Source organism: Carcharhinus amblyrhynchos, chromosome 29 (genome assembly GCF_965287045.1).
Source record: "Carcharhinus amblyrhynchos chromosome 29, sCarAmb.v2.hapA, whole genome shotgun sequence".
Classification (NCBI taxonomy): Eukaryota; Metazoa; Chordata; class Chondrichthyes; order Carcharhiniformes; family Carcharhinidae; genus Carcharhinus; species Carcharhinus amblyrhynchos.
The window spans coordinates 10,259,708-10,277,019 of NC_137352.1; the positions used below are offsets into that span (position 1 = coordinate 10,259,708).

The following is a 17,312-nucleotide window of genomic DNA, read 5'->3' on the forward strand; positions in this document are numbered from 1 at the left end:
GGGTGTCCTCGTACACCAGTCACAGAAGGTAAGCATGCAGGTGCAGTAAAAAAAATCAAATGATGTGTTGGCCTTCATAGTGAGAGGGTTCGAGTGTGGGAAAAGGGATGTCTTGTGACAATTATACAGGGTCTTGGTGAGACCACATCAGGAATATTGTGTGTTGTTTTGGGCTCCTTATGTGAGGAAGGATGTTCTTGCTTTAGAGGGATTCCAGGGAATATTCCTGGGATGACAGGACTAAGGTATGTGGAGAGATTGAGTCAGTTAGGATTGTATTCACTGGAGTTCAGAAGAATGAGGGAACAATGCTATAAAATTCTAACAAGACTGGCTGGATGCAAGAAGGATGTTCCTGATGGTGGGTGTGTCCAGAACCAGAGGTCACAGTCTAAGGATACAGGGTTCTTTAGGACAAAGATGAATAGCAATTCCTTCACACAAAGACTGGTCAGCCTGTGGAATTCATTACCACAGCAAGTAATTGAAGCCAAAACGTTAAAGACAGTTAGATATCATACTTTGGGCAAAGGGGATCAAAGGATATTGGGGGGAGGGGGGGGGGGTGCGATGGGATCAGGTTACTGAACTGAATGATCAGCTATGATAATAATGAATGGTGGTGCAGGCTCGAAGGGTTAAAAGGCCTATTTCTGCTTCCATTTTCTATGTTTCTGTAACTGACTTTACAGCAGTAATAAAACACATGCATTTATATAGTGCCTTAAACATACTGGAATGCCTCATGGCACTCATAAGATAACAGAACTGTTACAGCACAGAAGGAGGCCATTTGGCCCATCGTAGAATCATAGAATCCCTACAGTGCAGAAGGAAGCCATTCAGCCCATCAAGCCCACACCAACAACATCCCACCCAGCCCCTATCCCCGTGATCCCCATGTATTTAGCCTGTAAATCCCCCTAACCTACAAATCTTGGGACACTAAGTGGAAATTTAGCAACCTAACTGCATATCGTGAATTCCACCATCATGACTAGGTGGCACTTGCTTGGCCTTTTCCCCTTAGCCCTGCACATTGTTTCTATTCAAGTAATCATCCAGCGCCTCATTGGATGCTCCAGTTGAACCTGCCTCCACCACACACTCAGGCAGGGCATTCCAGACTGTGAAAACCAAACAGCATTATTAAACTAAAGTTGTTATAGAACCACATTAGATATTGGGATACTTGGTGAAAGAGCCTGCTTCCAAATGAGGTGGGAAGGAGATAGAGAGTGGAGAGTTTAGGGAAGGAGCTTAGGACCAGGTCATCTGAAGAAATGGCCACCAACAGCCACCATGGGGATCCCCTGCAAATATTGACGGAGTTGTCCCTCCCCTTCACCTCACCGATCACACCTTATGAACCTTGACAGGAGGGCATGAACACTCATCCTTTGCAGCTTTTCTTTTATAACATTTCACACCAATAACACACGAGTAAATCAACAGTCATGGCAAACCAATAAAAATCTGTCAACCTCACCCAAACCCCGCACAGTCCACTGAGTAACTCTTTATGAACTCTCAAGGTGAGACCCTAGTTTAAAAATCACTGTCCTAAAATTCTGGTCCCAACATCAACGGGCATTGTTGTGGGTGGCACCGGAAAATTTGGACAGCCATTTGGTTGTCCCTGGTGCTGGGGCCTGGAAAATGCCAACTATTAAGTCATCATTAGCGCTTTTGGGCTGATTCCCACCCAAAGGCAACAGGTGCTTGGCTGCTCCCTGAACGTATCCAGTTCCCATCCACACTCGTTCCTGCTAATGAGTGGGAGCGGAAAACCCTGTCTGAAAAATTGACTGGTTTTTAAGATCTGCTGGTCTAAAGATGTAATCATGCCAAGATATAAGGATGCAGCAAAACACATGTATATAAATTTAAAAGCCTCCAGCAAGGTGGTTGAACATTTTCTCTATATCACCCTGGTGTATGATTCATATAGACATCATTGTCACATTTTAGATTCTCAAAATCAAATTTCAAAGCAACTTGTTTCAGTAGACTTTTGTCTATTTGGAACAAATGTTTTCCTCGGTTGCTGTAGATCGTGTAATTTAGATGCAACATGGTTACAGCCAGTGGTTAACAGTGCTGCCTCACAGCATTAGAGACCTGGCTTCGAATCCCGACTTGGGTCATGACCTATACGGAGTTTATATGTTGTCTGCACGGGTTTTCTCTGGGTGCTCCAGTTTCCTCCCATAGTCTGAAAGATGTTCTGATTAGACGCATTGGCCATGCTAAATTCTCCCCCAGTGTACCCAAACAAGCATCGGAGTGTGGCGACTAGGGGATTTTCACAGTAACTTCATTGCAGTGTTAATGTAAGCCTACTTGTGACTAATGAATAAACTTTACATTTAGAGAGACTCCCAAGTGTGCTTTGGGTTACTGGCTGATGGTGAGGTAGCTCTGAGCAAAGATGACTTTTCTAGCTGTCCTTCCAGCTTTGAATGCCCAATAATATCGACTTGCAAGGTGATTGGAGCTGAATGGGAGGCTACCAGTGGCAAGTGAGTCCAATCAATGGATAAAGGGGGACTGGTGGATGTACTAAGATTTCCAGAAGGCATTTGAAAAAGTTCTACATCAAAACTTGTTGCAGAAAATTAAAACTCACAGTGTTGGGGGAAACATACTGATTGATGATTGGTTAGTTAATAGAAAACAGAGAGTTGGCACAAATAGATATTTTCCTAATTAACAGGATGTGAAGAGTGGTGTGCCACAGGGAGGCTGCAACTTCTCACAAGAATCATAGAATCCCTACAGTAGAGAAGGAGGCCATTCAGCCCATCAAGTCATCACTGACAATAACCCCACCCAAGGCACTTGCCCCGCAATCCCACACATTTACCCACTAATCCCTCTAACCTACACATCCTGGGATACGAAGGGGCAATTTGGCCTGGCCAATCAACCTAATCCACACATCTTTGGACTGTGGGAGGAAACGGGAGCACCCGGAGGAATCCCACGCAGACACGGGAAGGAAGTATAAACTCCACACAGACAGTCAGCCAAGCCGAGAAGCGGACACGCGTCCCTGGAGTTGTGAGGCAGCAGTGCTAACCATTGTGCCACCATGCCACCCTAAGTAAATAACTTTGATGAAGGGACTGAAGGCATGGTTGCTAAATTTGCCAGTGACACAAAGATAGGCAGGAAAGTAAATTGTGACGAGAACATATGGAGGCTACAAAAGTACATAGATACTCTAAGTGAATGGGCAGAAATCTGGCAAATGGAGTACAATGTGGGAAAATGTGAAATTGTCCATTTTGGCAGGAAGAATGAAAAAAAATGGTGCGAGATTGCAGGGCTCTGAGATTCAGAGGGATTTGGGTACCTGAGTGTATGAATCACAAAAGGCTGCTGTATAGGTACAGCAAATAATTAGGAAAGCTTATGGAAAGTTACTTTTTACTCTGAAGAGAACAGATGAACAAAAGTAAGGAGATTACGCATGGGTGAGACTGCATCTGGAGTACTGTGTACAGTACTGGCCTCCTTATTTGAGAAAATATGTAAGTTTGATAAAAGCAGTTCACAGAAGGTTTATTTGACTAATACCATGAATGGGTGGGTTGTTTTATGAGGAAAGGTTGGCGAGATTAAGTTGTATCCATTAGAGTTTAGAAGAGCAAGAGGCGACTTGATCGAAATCTTTAAGATCCTGAGGGGTGTAAACAGGGTGGATGTGGAGAGGATGCTTTCTCTCGTCAGAGAATCGAGAACTAAGAGTCTGTTTAAGAATAGAAGGCAGAGATAAGGCATAATTTTTTTTCTCTCAGAGGGTTGTAGGTATCTGAAATTCTCCAAAAGACGGTGGGAATAGAGTGTCTGAATATTTTTGAGGCAGAGATGGATAGATTCTTGATAATCAAGGGGGTGAAAGATTATTGGGATTAGGCAGGAAGGAGGGGCTGAAATTACAATCAGATCAGACATGATCTTACTGAATAGTGAAGCAGACTCAAGGGGCCTACTCCTGTTCCTAATTTGCGCGTTCTTTTGAGAAACGCTGATTGGTTATTCATATTCATCGCCAGTTCCGTATTGGACTATACCGTTATCACGATATAATGCTAAATTATGTGGTCAGCCGTAGAGGATTGTCTCTGCTCCAATCTTCCATCATATCCATGTCATCTTTAAACCAATTCAAATGCAAAGAGACCAAGCTTCCCTCCCCTTTTCAAGCCAGCGCTGCTTAAATCACAACAAAGTGCTCCATAAAGGGCTTTAGGACATTGTAAGGCCACGTAGAAACACAATTCGATCTTTTCTTTCTCATTAGACACTGTTACTGAGGTTAAATTTGTGCTGAATGAGCAAGAAAGCAAGCTCTGTTTGTTACTGCCCCTATAACCTGGATACACCCCATAGATTGGAGGCTCCAGCAATTGGAAACTATTCCATTGAAGTAGCCTCCAGATTTTAACAGAACCAGGCATCTCTACAATGCAGAAGAAGAGCATTCAGCCCATCTCGCCTGCACCGATAACTATCCCGTAATCTCACATATTTACCCTGCTTATCCCCTGACACAAGAACAAAGAGTAAAGAAAATTACAGCACAGGACAGGCCCTTCAGCCCTCCAAGCCTGTACTGACCATGCTGCCCAACTGAATTGAAACCCGGGGACCAAATCCCTCTATTCCCAACCTATTCATATATTTATCCAGATGCCCCTTAAAAGTCACTATCATATAAAGTTTATTTATTAGCATCACAAGTAGGCTTACATTAACACTGCAATGAGGTTTCTGTGAAAATCCCCTAGTCGCCACACGCCTGTTCAAGTACACTAAGGGTCAATTTAGCATGGACAATCAACCTAACCTGCAGGACTGTGGGAGGAAACCCAGACAGACACGGAGAGAATGTGCAAACTCCACGCAGACAGTGACCCAAGGTCGGAATTGAACCCTGGACCCTGGCGCCGTGAGGCAGTCGTGCTAACCACTGCACCACCGTGCCGCCCATCCCGTTCATACTTGGGGAAGGGGGAAAGAATTCTTTGGCAAGACACCATTTCCTTGAGGCAAGATTTTGACCTTCTTGTCTGTGAAATCATTTGAAAGTTTGCATATCAGGCCCCGTATCTGGATCTGGTGAACTGGCCTGTGGGAGGGCATCCAAATTTCTGGGAGATATTTGAATGTCATTTGCGAGTGAGAAGACTTCCTGGTACTGGGACTGCATGCTTGATGACTTCACTACATCATATATGAAAATAAATTCGTTACAAGTTAGACCTGAGTTGAAAGCTGATTTAAAAAAGATAAAACTCCCAACTAAACACAAAATATCCCAATATTTCAACATGCTTGCGATAATCTTCCAGCTCAAATTAGTCTAAATTGGAGGCTGGTGTCTGTACATTTTCTGCCTTGTTTGGTTTCCCCTATCACTTGGCTTCTACAGTGAAACAATGATTGATGTGTTCTCCATTCCAGTGATGTTATTAATCCACGTGTTGGTTACTGTGGTTAAAGATTAATTCCCAGAAATGAGAATGGTAAAGTAACAAGCTTCTCATTGAATGAATAATATTGTTTCAATAGGCATTTTATCCAAAGGGTGAATCATTTGGACTTGGTTGCAAAGTCCTATTTTGTTGGAATGCTTTGTTGAAGTTGTACAAGACGTTGGCAAGGCCACACTTGGAATACTGTGTGCAATTCTGGCCACCCTATTATAGAAAGGGTATTATTAAACTAGAAAGAGTGCAGAAAAGATTTACTAGGATGCTACTGGGCCTTGATGGATTGAGTTATAAGGAGAGGCTCTGGAGTGTAGGAGGCTGAGGGGTGACCTTATAGAGATCTATAAAATAATGAGGGGCATAGATAAGGTACTTTGTCAATATCTTTTCCCAAAGGTAGGAGAGTCTAAAACTAGAGGGCGTAGGTTTAAGGTGAGAGGGAAGAGATACAAAAGGATCCAGAGGGGCAATTTTTTCACACAGATGGTGATGAGTGTCTGGAACAAGCTGCCAGAAGTAGTAGTAGAGGCGAGTACAATTTTATCTTTTAAAAAGCATTTAGATAGTTACATGGGTACGATGGGCATAGAGGGAAACGGGCCAAATGCAGGTAATTGGGATTCGCTTAGGGGTTTTAAAAAAAAGGGCGGCATGAACAAGGGCCTGTTTCCCTGCTGTAAATCTCTATGACTCTTCTATTCAAGCTCATAACATATTTTAGTTAGTCTCCCAACAACAAATTTACAGTTCATATGAAAAGTAGGAATAGATTAACAGAAAAGCAGCAGGATGGAATTTGAAGATTTTACCCCCCAATTCATCCTGAAAGAAGCATTTAGCACCTAACAAATGGCCAATGGACATCAAACATGCAGTGAAGCTGTTCATAAACATTTTTGATTTAATTTGATTTGATTTATTATTGTCGCGTGTAATAGCAAACAATGAAAAGTTTGTCATGTGCTATACAGACAGTGCATACCTGTAGGTCTGCACGGTAGCGCAGTGATTAGCATTGCTGCTTCACAGCACCAGGGACCTGCGTTCGATTCCTGGCTTGGGTCACTGTCTGTGTGGAGTTTGCACATTCTCCCAGTGTCTGCATGGGTGCTGCAGTTTCCTCCCACGCTCTGAAAGACGTGCTGGTTAGGTGCATTGACCCAAACAGGCACCAGATTGTGGTGACTAGGGGAATCTCACAGTATCTTCATTGCAGTGTTAATGTAAGCCTTACAAGTGACTAATAAATAAGCTTTACTTTCATATAGAAGGAAAGGAGAGGGTGCAAAATCTAGTGTTACAGTCATAGCTAAGGTGTAGAGGAAGGTCAACTTAATGCAAGATAGGTCCATTCAACAGTCTAACAGCAGCAGGAAAGAAGCTGTTCTTGAGTCGGTCAGATTTTTGTATCCTTTTCCCAAAGGAAAAAGGTGGAAGGGAGAATGTCCGGAGCGCGTGCTGTCCTTAATTATGCTGGCTGCTTTGTCGAGGCAGTGGGAAGTGTAGACAGAGTCAATGGGTGGGAGGCTGGTTTGCGTGATGGATTGGGCTACATTCACGACCTATGTTGGATATTCTTCCAGTTTTCAAATGCAAACCTCCTCCCCTCTGCCCCCCTCCCCCACCCCCACAAATGGGAATATTGCACCGCAGTTATAAGGAAAGGCAGAGAGATTGTGACAGGGAATTATAGGATGCTTTGTTCCTGTCTTAGCCCAGTTCCTATTTAGTAAAGGAAGGAAACCTACTTTACTCACGTTGTACTTGAAGGATACGTTTGTCTGCCGGGATCGTTTCTCTGCCAGCAGGTCTTTGACTGTGTGCTTGACCCGGACTCCTTGATAAACGCGTTTTGAATGCTCCGAGTGAACTGTTAAAATAACGGTAAAGCGTGAGATGAAAGGATGCCCATGGGTGAGCGCAGCAGCAACTTGAGATCCAGTCTCCCCGGTGCGTCCTGCTGTGAATAACATCTGACAGTGAATGGCACCTGACATTTAAACATTAACAAAAACAAAGCAAATGCATTGCACGTATACAAATGTAGGAGCAAGTAATTTGTTGAAGAGATCACTTATTGGTGGTGATCAACACAGCTAGGTATGAACTTGTTCTGACCCACCTGCACTTTCTAGCAAAGGGTCACAGGATAGAAGTTAGGTGTGGGAACTGGGCGATTCTTCACCTTCCTTATCAAAGGGCACTGATGCCAAGTGTAGTGTCTCAAATACTGCATAGACCAAGATATGCTCAATCAGTGTAGAAATGGAAATTTACATGTGAGTCGTGAATTGCTTCTCTACCTTTACATAGGTAAATGTATGGAGAGAAAGGCAGCTTTTCACCACAACATGTTTCCACTTTGCTGACACATTCCAAATTTGCTGTGCAAATCCAGCAGTAAGCCTGAATGATTTGGAACAGGGGTGATGTGAACTTTCCAAACCTTTACCCTCTTCAGGTTGACACTGCCAAACCCACTGTACAGAATCTCATCGAATTGGCATACACAAGATGGGTGAGGGGGGTGGACAAAGTGAACGTGGAGAGGATACTTCTTCTTGTGGGGGCAATCTAGAACAAGCGGTCATAGTTTTAGGGTAAGGATAATAGAACAAAGGCCCTCCAAGCCCATGCCGATCATGATGCCGTAAGTAAAAAAAGTCTTTGGCCCTTACTGGGTTCGTATCCCTCTATTCCCTCCCTATTCATGTATCCATCCGGATGCCTCTTAAATTTTGCAAGTGTGCCTGCTTCCACCACCTCCTCCAGCAGTGCGTTCCAGACACTCACCACTCTGCACGAGAAACCTCTCCTGCACATCTCCCTTAAACTTTCCGCCTCTCATCTTCAACCTAAGCCCCCTTGTAATTCCACCCTTGGAAAAAGCCTCTGACGATCCACACTGTCTATGCCTTTCATAATTTTGTAGCCCTCTATCGGCTTTCCTGTCAGCCTCCGTTTTTCTAGTGAAAACGATGCTAGTTTATTCAACCTCTCCTCATAGCCGACGCCCTCGAGACCAGGCAACATCCTGGTGAACCTTCTTTGCACTTTCTCCAAAGCTTCCACATCCTTCTGATAGTGTGGTGACCAGAATTGCACGCACTACTCCAAATGTGGCCTAACCCAGGTTTGATCTAGCTACTTCAAATGCAGACTATTTAAAGCAGAGATGGGTCGTGAGTCTGTGGAATTCACCTCCGCAGAGCGTAGTGGATGCTGGGGCATTGCATACATTTAAGGAAGAGGTGGACAGATTTTAGTAAGTGAGGATTTGAAGGGCTATGTTGTACGGGCAGGAAAGAGGAGTTGAGGCTGAGGTGAGATCAACCGTGATGGTATTAAAATTTAGTTATTAGTGTCACAAATGGGCTTACGATGCAATGAAACTGCCCTAGTCGCCACACTCCGGCACCTGTTCAGGTACACTGAGGGAGAATTTAGCATGGCCAATGAACCTAAACAGCATGCATTTAATGTCAGAGCAGGTTGGAGGGGCTGGATTGCCTTTTCCTGCTCCTAGCCCTTACGATTCTTATGATTCAGAGGACCCGCTGCAGACCACTAGGCATCCTGAGATAGTTCATTTCAGTGTTGAGGTACAGCAGTAGTCTCACAACACCAGGTTAAAGTCCAATCGGTTTATTTGGTAGCACAAGTTTTCAGAGCACTGCCCTTTCATCAGGTGAGTGAAGAGTTCAATTCACAAACAGGGCATATATATATAGACACAAACTCAGTTAGAAGATAATGGTTGGAATGTGAGTCTTAACAAGGAATCAAATCTTTACAGGTGCAGACAATGTGAGTGGCGAGGGGGTTAAGCACAGGTTAAAGAGGTATGAATTGTCTCCAGCCAGGACAGTTAGTGAGATTTTGCAAGCCCAGGCAAGTCATGGAGGTTACAGATAATGTGACATGAACCCAAGATCCCGGTTGAGGCTGTCCTCATGTGTGCGGAACTTGGTTATCAGTTTCTGCTCAGTGATTCTGCGTTGTCTTGTGTTGTGAAGACCACCTTGGAGAATGCTTAGCTGAAGATCAGAGACTGAATGCCAGTGACTGCTGAAGTGTTCCCCAACAGGAAGGAAACACTCCTGCCCTAGTGATTGTCGAGCACTGTTCATTCATCCATTGTCGTAGTGTCTGCATGGTCTCTCCAATGTACCATACCTAGGGCATCCTTTCCTGTAGTGTATCAGGTAGACAATGTTAGCCGAGTCACAAGAGTATTTACCGTGTACCAGGTGGGTGGTGTTCTCATGTGAGATGATGACATCCGTGTTGATGATCTGGAACTTTTTGCAGCGCTGTGGCAGTGTTGTGTGGTGTCGTGGTCACTGACTGTGCCTACCCCAATCCAATGCCAGCAACTTCACATAATGTTGAGATAGGATTAGCCCCTCCACATTCTCTAAATATTTAAACATTAACTACTGGATCAAGAACTCCACACTCCTCTATAAATAGGGTACTTGTTAAAAATAAAATTTTATAAAGGAACAATGATATGGTCCATCAGTAATTTATATTATGTAAATCTAAACTCATCCAACTGACTTTTTTTATTCATTCATGTGATATGTGTGACGCTGCTGAGGTCAGCTTTGATTGCCCAGTCCTGATAGCCTTTGAGGAAGTGGTGGTGAGCTGTCTTCTTGAACTGTTACGGGCTATATGTTGTAGGAACACTTACAGAGCTGTTACAAAGGGAGCTTGAGGATTTTGACCCAGTGACAGTGAAGGAACAGTGATATATTTCCAAGTCAGGGTGATGTGTGACTTGGAGAGGAACTTGCAGCTGGTGGCGTTTGCATGCACCTGCTGCCCTTGTCCTTCCTGGCGGTGGGGGTCACATGTTTGAGCTTTAGTGAACTCCTGAAGCACATCTTATAGGTGGTACACACATCTGCCACCGTGCATCAATGCTGGAGGGAGTAAATGTTGAAGATAATGGGTGCTGTGCCAATCAAGTGGGCTGCTTTATTCTGGATGGCATCCAGCATCTTGTTGGAACTGCACCTATCAAGGCAAGTGGACAGTATTCCATCACACTCCTGACTTGTGCCTTTGGTGTCAGGAGGTGAGTTATCACAAAATTCCCAGAGTGTGCTGCTCATGCAGCCAAAGTATGTAAAAGACTAGTTCCATTCAGTTTCTGATCAATGGTAGCCCCCAGGATGTTGACAGTGGGGACATCAGGGATGGTAGTGCTATTGAATATCAAGGAGTGATCTTGTTGGAGATGATAATTGCCTAGCATTTTTGTAGCACAAATATTATATCCCACTTATCAGCTCAAGCTTGAATATTGTCTAGGTCTTGCTGCATATGTTCATGGACTAGCAGTATCTAAGAAGTTGAACATCATAATAAACTCATGCAATTATCTGCCACTTCTGACCAGATAATGGAAGAAAGGTAATTGATGAAGCAGCTGAGGATAGGTGGGCCTAGGACACTATCCAGAGGCAGCAATGTCCTGGAACTGAGATGATTGATCTCCAATAACCACAACCAGCTTCCTTTGTGACTCCAATCAGTGGAGAATTTTTCCCCTGATTCCCATTGATTCCAGTTTTGCTCGGGCTCCTTGGTGCCACACTCAGTCAAATGCTGCCTTGACGTCAAGAGCAGCCACTTTCAAGTCAATCTGGAACTCAGCTCTTTTGTCCATGTTAGAACAAGGCTATAATGAGGTCAATAGTTGAGTGAGCCCGGGAGAACCCAAGCTAGGCATTATTGAGAAGGTTATTGCTGAGTAAGTTCCATTTGATTGTCCTGTTGATGACCCTTTCCATCACTTTGCTGATGAGCAAGAGTAGACTGATGGAGCAGTAATTGGCTGGGTTGGCTTTGTTCTGCTATTTGTGTACAGGACATACCTGGGCAATTTTCCACATTGCTGGGTAAATGCCAGTGTTGTAGCAGCACCAAAACAGCTTGGCCAGGGGAACGGTAACTTTTAGAGTGCAAACTTTCAGTGCTATTGCCAGAATGTTGTCAAGGCGGATAGCTTTTGCAGCATCCAGTATTCTTGATATCACCTAGAATGAATCAAATTGGCTGAAGACTGGCATTGGGAAAAGGCCGAGATAGATCATCTACTTGGCACATCCAGCTGAAGATTGCTCCAAGTGCTTCAACCTTATCTTTAGATGTGCTGGGTTCCAACAGATTGAGGATGGGGATATTTGTGAAGCCTCCTCCTCCACTGAGTTGTTTGTCCACCACCATTTATGGCTAGATGTGGCAGCACTGCACAGCTTAGATACGATCGGTTGCTTATGAGATCGCTTAGCTTTGTCTATCACATACTGCTTCTGCTGTTGGCATCCAAGTAGCCCTGCATTGTAGCTTCATCAGGTTTAAACCTCATTTATTGATGTGTGTGGTGGCACCCCTGGGATGTTCTCCTTCACTCTTCATTGAAGCAGGGTTGATCCCCTGGCTTGACTGTAAAGCTAGAGTGGGGGATATACTGGGCCATGGGTTACAGATTACGCTGCTGATGGCCCTCGGTGCCTCATGGATGCCCAATCCTGAGCTGCTAGATCTGCCTGAAAACTCTCCTATGTGGCACAGTGGCCGTGCCACATGAAGTGTATCTTCAATATGAGGACAGGCCTTGTCTCCAAGGAACAACGTAGTAGTCATTCCTATCAATGTGGGCATGCCCAGATCAATCTGCAATAGATAGATTGGTGAGGATGAGGTCAAGTAAGATTTTGGTTCTTAATGATTCCCTCACCTTCTGTTGAAGATCCTATCTATCAGCCATGTCCTTTAGGATTTGACAGTGCAGTGTGTGGAGGTGCCATTGAGCCATTTTTGATTATTGACATTGAAGCCCCCTCCCCCCACCCCCAGTGCATTCTCTGCCCTTGCCAACCTCAGTGATTACACCTCCAAGTAGTGTTCAACATGGAGGAGTGCTGATTCATCAGCTGAGCGGGGCAGCAGGTGGTAACCAGCAGGAGATTTCTTTGACTATGTTTGACCTGGTGCCATGAGACTTCATGGGGTCCAGAGTTGATGTTGAAAACTCCTTCCTAACTCCACACACCATCATCTCTAGTCGATCTTCCCAGTAAATGAGATAGGACATACCCAGGGATGGTGATGGTGGTGTCTGGGACGTTATCTATAAGATATGATTCTGTGAGTATAACTACATTGCTTGACTGGTCTGTGGGGCAGCTCTCCCAATTTTGGCACAAGCCCCCAGATGTTTGTCCTTTGCAGGATTGACAGGGCTGGCCATAATGTTGCTGTTTCTGGTCCTAGATCAATGATGGGAGGCCAGTTTCGTCCCGTTTAGACTTTGTATGAGTTTGGTACAACTGAGTAGTTTACTCAGCCATTTCCAAGGGCAGTCAAGAGTCAATCACATTGCTGTGGATCTGGAGTCCCATGTAGACAAGACCAGGTAAAGATGGCAGATTCTTTACACTAAAGGACATTAGTGAACCAGATGGGTTTTTCCGACAATCAACAATGATTTCATGGCCATCATTAAACTAGCTTTTAATTCCCAATTAATTGAATTTAAATTTCACCAGTTGCTGACCCTGAGTTAAATATTCTTTTGGAGGGTCAGTGTAGGCTCAATGGGTCAAATGGCCTTCTTCTGCACTGTAGGAATTCTGTGGATGCTGAGTGAAGCCCCATTGGACCAGTTCACACCCTTTCTCAGGTGTCAGCTGTGGTTCAAGTGGTTGTTCTTTCATTTCCAGGTCAGAAGGTCATTAATTCAACTCCCACTCCAGAGACTTGAAGGTAAGAATGTCGGCTGATTCACTGGCCAGAGGTTTAGATGTGACATTTACCCTCATGTAAAAGATTCAAGGTCACTGTTTTCCAGCAGAGCAAGATGGTAGCCTGGCCAATACTTAACCCTCAATCAACAAGCTTAAATCAGAATGTCTAGTCCTCATCCCATTGTTGTGTCTCAGAGTTTGCTCTGTGCAAATTGGCTGTCCATTTTATTAACAATGGAACAATGAATTCACTTCAAATACATCTCACTGACTGCAATGTGTTTTGGGAAATCCTGAGATCATACAGAACTCTATATAAATGCGAGGCTTTTCTTTAACATGTTGCTTTTTGAGAGGTAGGATATTGGCTGAATACTGTTCAGACAATTTGGTTGATTCATGTCTTTTTTTTAATTTAAACAGCAAATTTAATGCACAAAAACAGAGCATCGTAAAAGTTTGCTTCTTCCAGGTGGAGACAATTGAAAGTTGTTCAACCAATGCTGATTTCCATTTCGTACTGCATTAGAATGCACTCTTGCTCATTTTGCAATTGAGCCTCGCTTAAGGAAGCTGATGTCTTTAGCAGATTGTCTGAAGCACTGGCGACACATGTTGAGGCCATATTTCCATATCAGGCTGTGTCAGTTGACACTCACTCGGCATGAGCAGAGTGCCCTGGCTGAACATCCTGGGGTGATACCAATAAACAGCAGTCAGTCACGGGTTATACTTTGTATCCCCAGGCTGTCTCCCATCTAAGTACTAACCAGGCCTGGGCAGCAGGGTGGCACAGTGGTTAGCACTGCTGCCTCACAGTGTCAAGGACCCGTGTTCAATTTCTGGCTTGGATCACTGTCTGTGTGGAGTTTGCATGTTCTCTCCGTGTCTGTGTGGGTTTCCGCCGGGTGTTCTGGTTTCCTCTCACATTCTGAAAGATGTGCTGTTGGGTGCATTGACCCGGTCTGTGGTGACTAGGGGAATTTCACAATAACTTCATTACAGTGTTATCGTAAGCCTTACTTATGACTAATAAATAAATTTTAACTTTTTTTAACTTTAGCTTGCTCAAGATCAAACAAAATTGTGCATTATCGGACTAGTATGGCCATTCTTTAGGAAGATAATCTGACTCCCTTAGCCAGCCTGGCCTATATATGTAACTCTTAATTGCCTTCTGAAACAGTCTAGCGTGCCACTCAGTTGTATAAGCTTAAGGAATAAATGCTATCCTTCCCAGTGTGATAACACACACAGAATGATACCCACATGTGATTTTTTTTTTAATTTTTACTCATTCATGGGATGTGGCCACCACTGGCAAGTTCAGCACTTATAGCCCATCCTTGATTATTCTTGAGTAGGTAGTGGCAATCTGTCTCCTTGCAGTCCGTGTGGTGCAGATACACCCACAGTCCCCACAGAGCAGGAGTTTTAGGTTTCTGGTCCAGTAACAGTAAAGAGTGGCAATAGCTCCAAGTCAAGATGCTCAAATATTTGCCAATTACTTAGATTATAATGATGTGGAGATGCCAGCATCCCAATCCTACATTGGACTGGGGTGGGCGCAGTAAGAAGTCTCACAACACAAGTTAAAGTCCAACAGGTTTATTTGGTAGCACGAGCTTTCAGAGTGCTGTTCCTTCATCAGTTGAGTCACCAAATATACCTGTTGGACTTTAACCTGGTGTTGTGAGACTTCTTACTGTGCCTAGATTATAATGGAAATCATTTTGATTGTGAAGACAGACCTAGCTGTGGAAGATAACAAGTGCATAATTGTTTTCATTTTAAAAGGTGCCATTCGTGGGGAAGATTATACCTGATAACACAACCCCAAAACTGTAGCACTAGCTTGCTAAAAGCAATACTGGTTTCAGCAAATCGAGTGATATAACTATATTAAACGCACAGTAATTGTTTGGGATAATAAATGTCTAGGAATGTGATAGAACAATTGAAAGCCAGTTGTGATGAGATTAAGCTGTAAAGTCAACCCAAACTCGACACTAAGGTGACTAAATTTGGCATAAAACTGCCCGCAGGAAATGACATTTATGAAGTAGGGGAAATCATCTAGTTTTTGGATGCGTTGGAGACTTGCTGATGGTGGCACAGTGGCACCGCGGTTATATCTGCTGCCTCACAGTGCCAGGGACCCAGGTTCAATTCCCAGCTTGGGGTCACTATCTGTGTGCAGTTTTCACGTACTTCCCGTGTCTGTGTGGGTTTCCTCCGGGTGCTCCAGTTTCCTCCCACAGTCCGAGAGACATGCTGATTAGGTGCATTGGCAGTGCTAAATTCTCCCTCAATGTACCCGAACAGGTGGCAGAATGTGGCGACTAGGGGATATTCACAGTGACTTCATTGCAGTGTTAATGTAAGCTAATAAAGCTAATAAGTAATACGACTAATAAATAAACTTTACTTTGCCAGAAAAATCTAATTAAATAAATAAGATTGCAAATAGTATAAAGATGTAAAATTAGAGCACTGCTTCAAGATAATGCAATAGGAGAGTGGATTCAAATTGAATTTGTGTTAGGAAAAGTTTCTTCAATTACGCAGCAGTCAGTTGGATACTGCAATGAGTTTCTCTGGGAGATTTTCCTTACGAACCCCCTTCCTTGTCTGTATTTATCTTAGCATACTCGATATTTAAAGTGAAACATTACTTTTTTTATTCATTCACGGGATGTGGGCTTCACTTGCAAGGTCACTATTTATCTTTCATTCCTCATTACCCTTGAGGAGGTGGCGATGAACTGCTGCCTTCAATTCAACTGAATGGCCAGCTGGGTCTTTTCAGAGGGCAGCTAAGAAACAACCACATTGCTGCGGTTCTGGAGTCACAGACAAGCCAGGATACGGGCAAAAGATTTCCTCCCTTAAGTGGACAAGGTGGGTTCCATAAAAATGCAGCAGTTCCCTAAGATACTGGAGCAGAATTCGACCATTCGGTCCATCGAGTCTGCTCCAGTCATGGCTGATAATCTTCTCATCCTCGTTCTCTCACCTTGTAACCTTTGAAGCCTTTACCAAACAAGAACCTGTCCATCACTGTCTTAAAGACACCCAATGACCTGGCCTCCACAGCCTTCTGCGGCAATGAATTCTACAGATTCATCATGCTCTGACTGAAGAAATTCCTCCTCATCTCAGTACTAAAGGGTCGTCACTTTATTCCGAGGCTATGCCCTTGGATCCTAGTCTCTCTGACTAATGGAAACACTTACCCCCCCCACCCATTCTATCCAAGCCTTCAGTATTCTGTAAGCTTCAGTGAGATACCCCCACCCCCACTTGTCCTTCTAAACTCCATCAAGTTTAGAACCAGAGTACTCAAACGCTCCTCAAACATCAAGCCTTTCATTCTGGGGATCATTCATGTAAATCTCCTCTGGACCCTCTCCAAGGCCAGCATGTCACTCCTTAGATATAGGGTTCCACATTCAACATTACTGATACTAACTTTTTTAAATTGCAGAACCATTTAATTATCTGAATCTAAACTTCCCGAGCTGCTGTGATGGTGCTGGTTAATTAGTCCAGGTGTCCTGGATTATCAATAACCACTACGCAACTAAACCCATCTCCTGTGAGTGCTTAAAGTAAGGTATGGGTGAGAATGATATCAGTGAAGACTAATGAAGAGAACGATACTGAAACTTTGAGAGAGGGAGCACCATTTGATGGGTGCCATAGCATTTGTATTTGAAATAGTTACAGATTATGGGCAGCAAGGTGGCACAATGGTTAGCATTGCTGTCTCACAGTGCCAGAGACCTGGGTTCGATTCCCGGCTTGGGTCATTGTCTGTGTGGAGTTTGCACATTCTCCCCATTTCAGTGTGAGTTTCCTCTGGGTGCTCTGGTTACCTCCTACAGTCCAAAGATATATCGGTCAGGTGGATTGGCCATTCTAAATTGCCCCTTCGTGTCCAAAGATGTACGAGTTGGGTGAATTGGCCAAGCTAAATTGCCCTTTAGTGTCAGGGGGACTAGCTAGGTTAAATGCATGGGGTTATGGGGATAGGGCCTGGGGGGGC

At 44.0% G+C, this 17,312-nt stretch overlaps 1 protein-coding gene across 2 annotated transcripts in view; it reads right to left on the reverse strand.

Annotated features, from left to right (window-relative positions):
- LOC145359934 (POU domain class 2-associating factor 2-like) overlaps nt 1-17,312 on the reverse strand; it is a 72,348-nt gene that overhangs the window by 30,352 nt on the left and 24,684 nt on the right. Inside the window, exon 2 of one of the 2 annotated variants that reach the window (XM_080214809.1) lies at nt 7,259-7,371. In XM_080214809.1, coding sequence (XP_080070935.1) covers nt 7,259-7,371 — 113 coding nt within the window. Of the gene's footprint in view, nt 1-7,249; nt 7,372-17,312 lie in introns of both variants that reach the window. The other variant, XM_080214808.1, reaches the window with a different exon arrangement.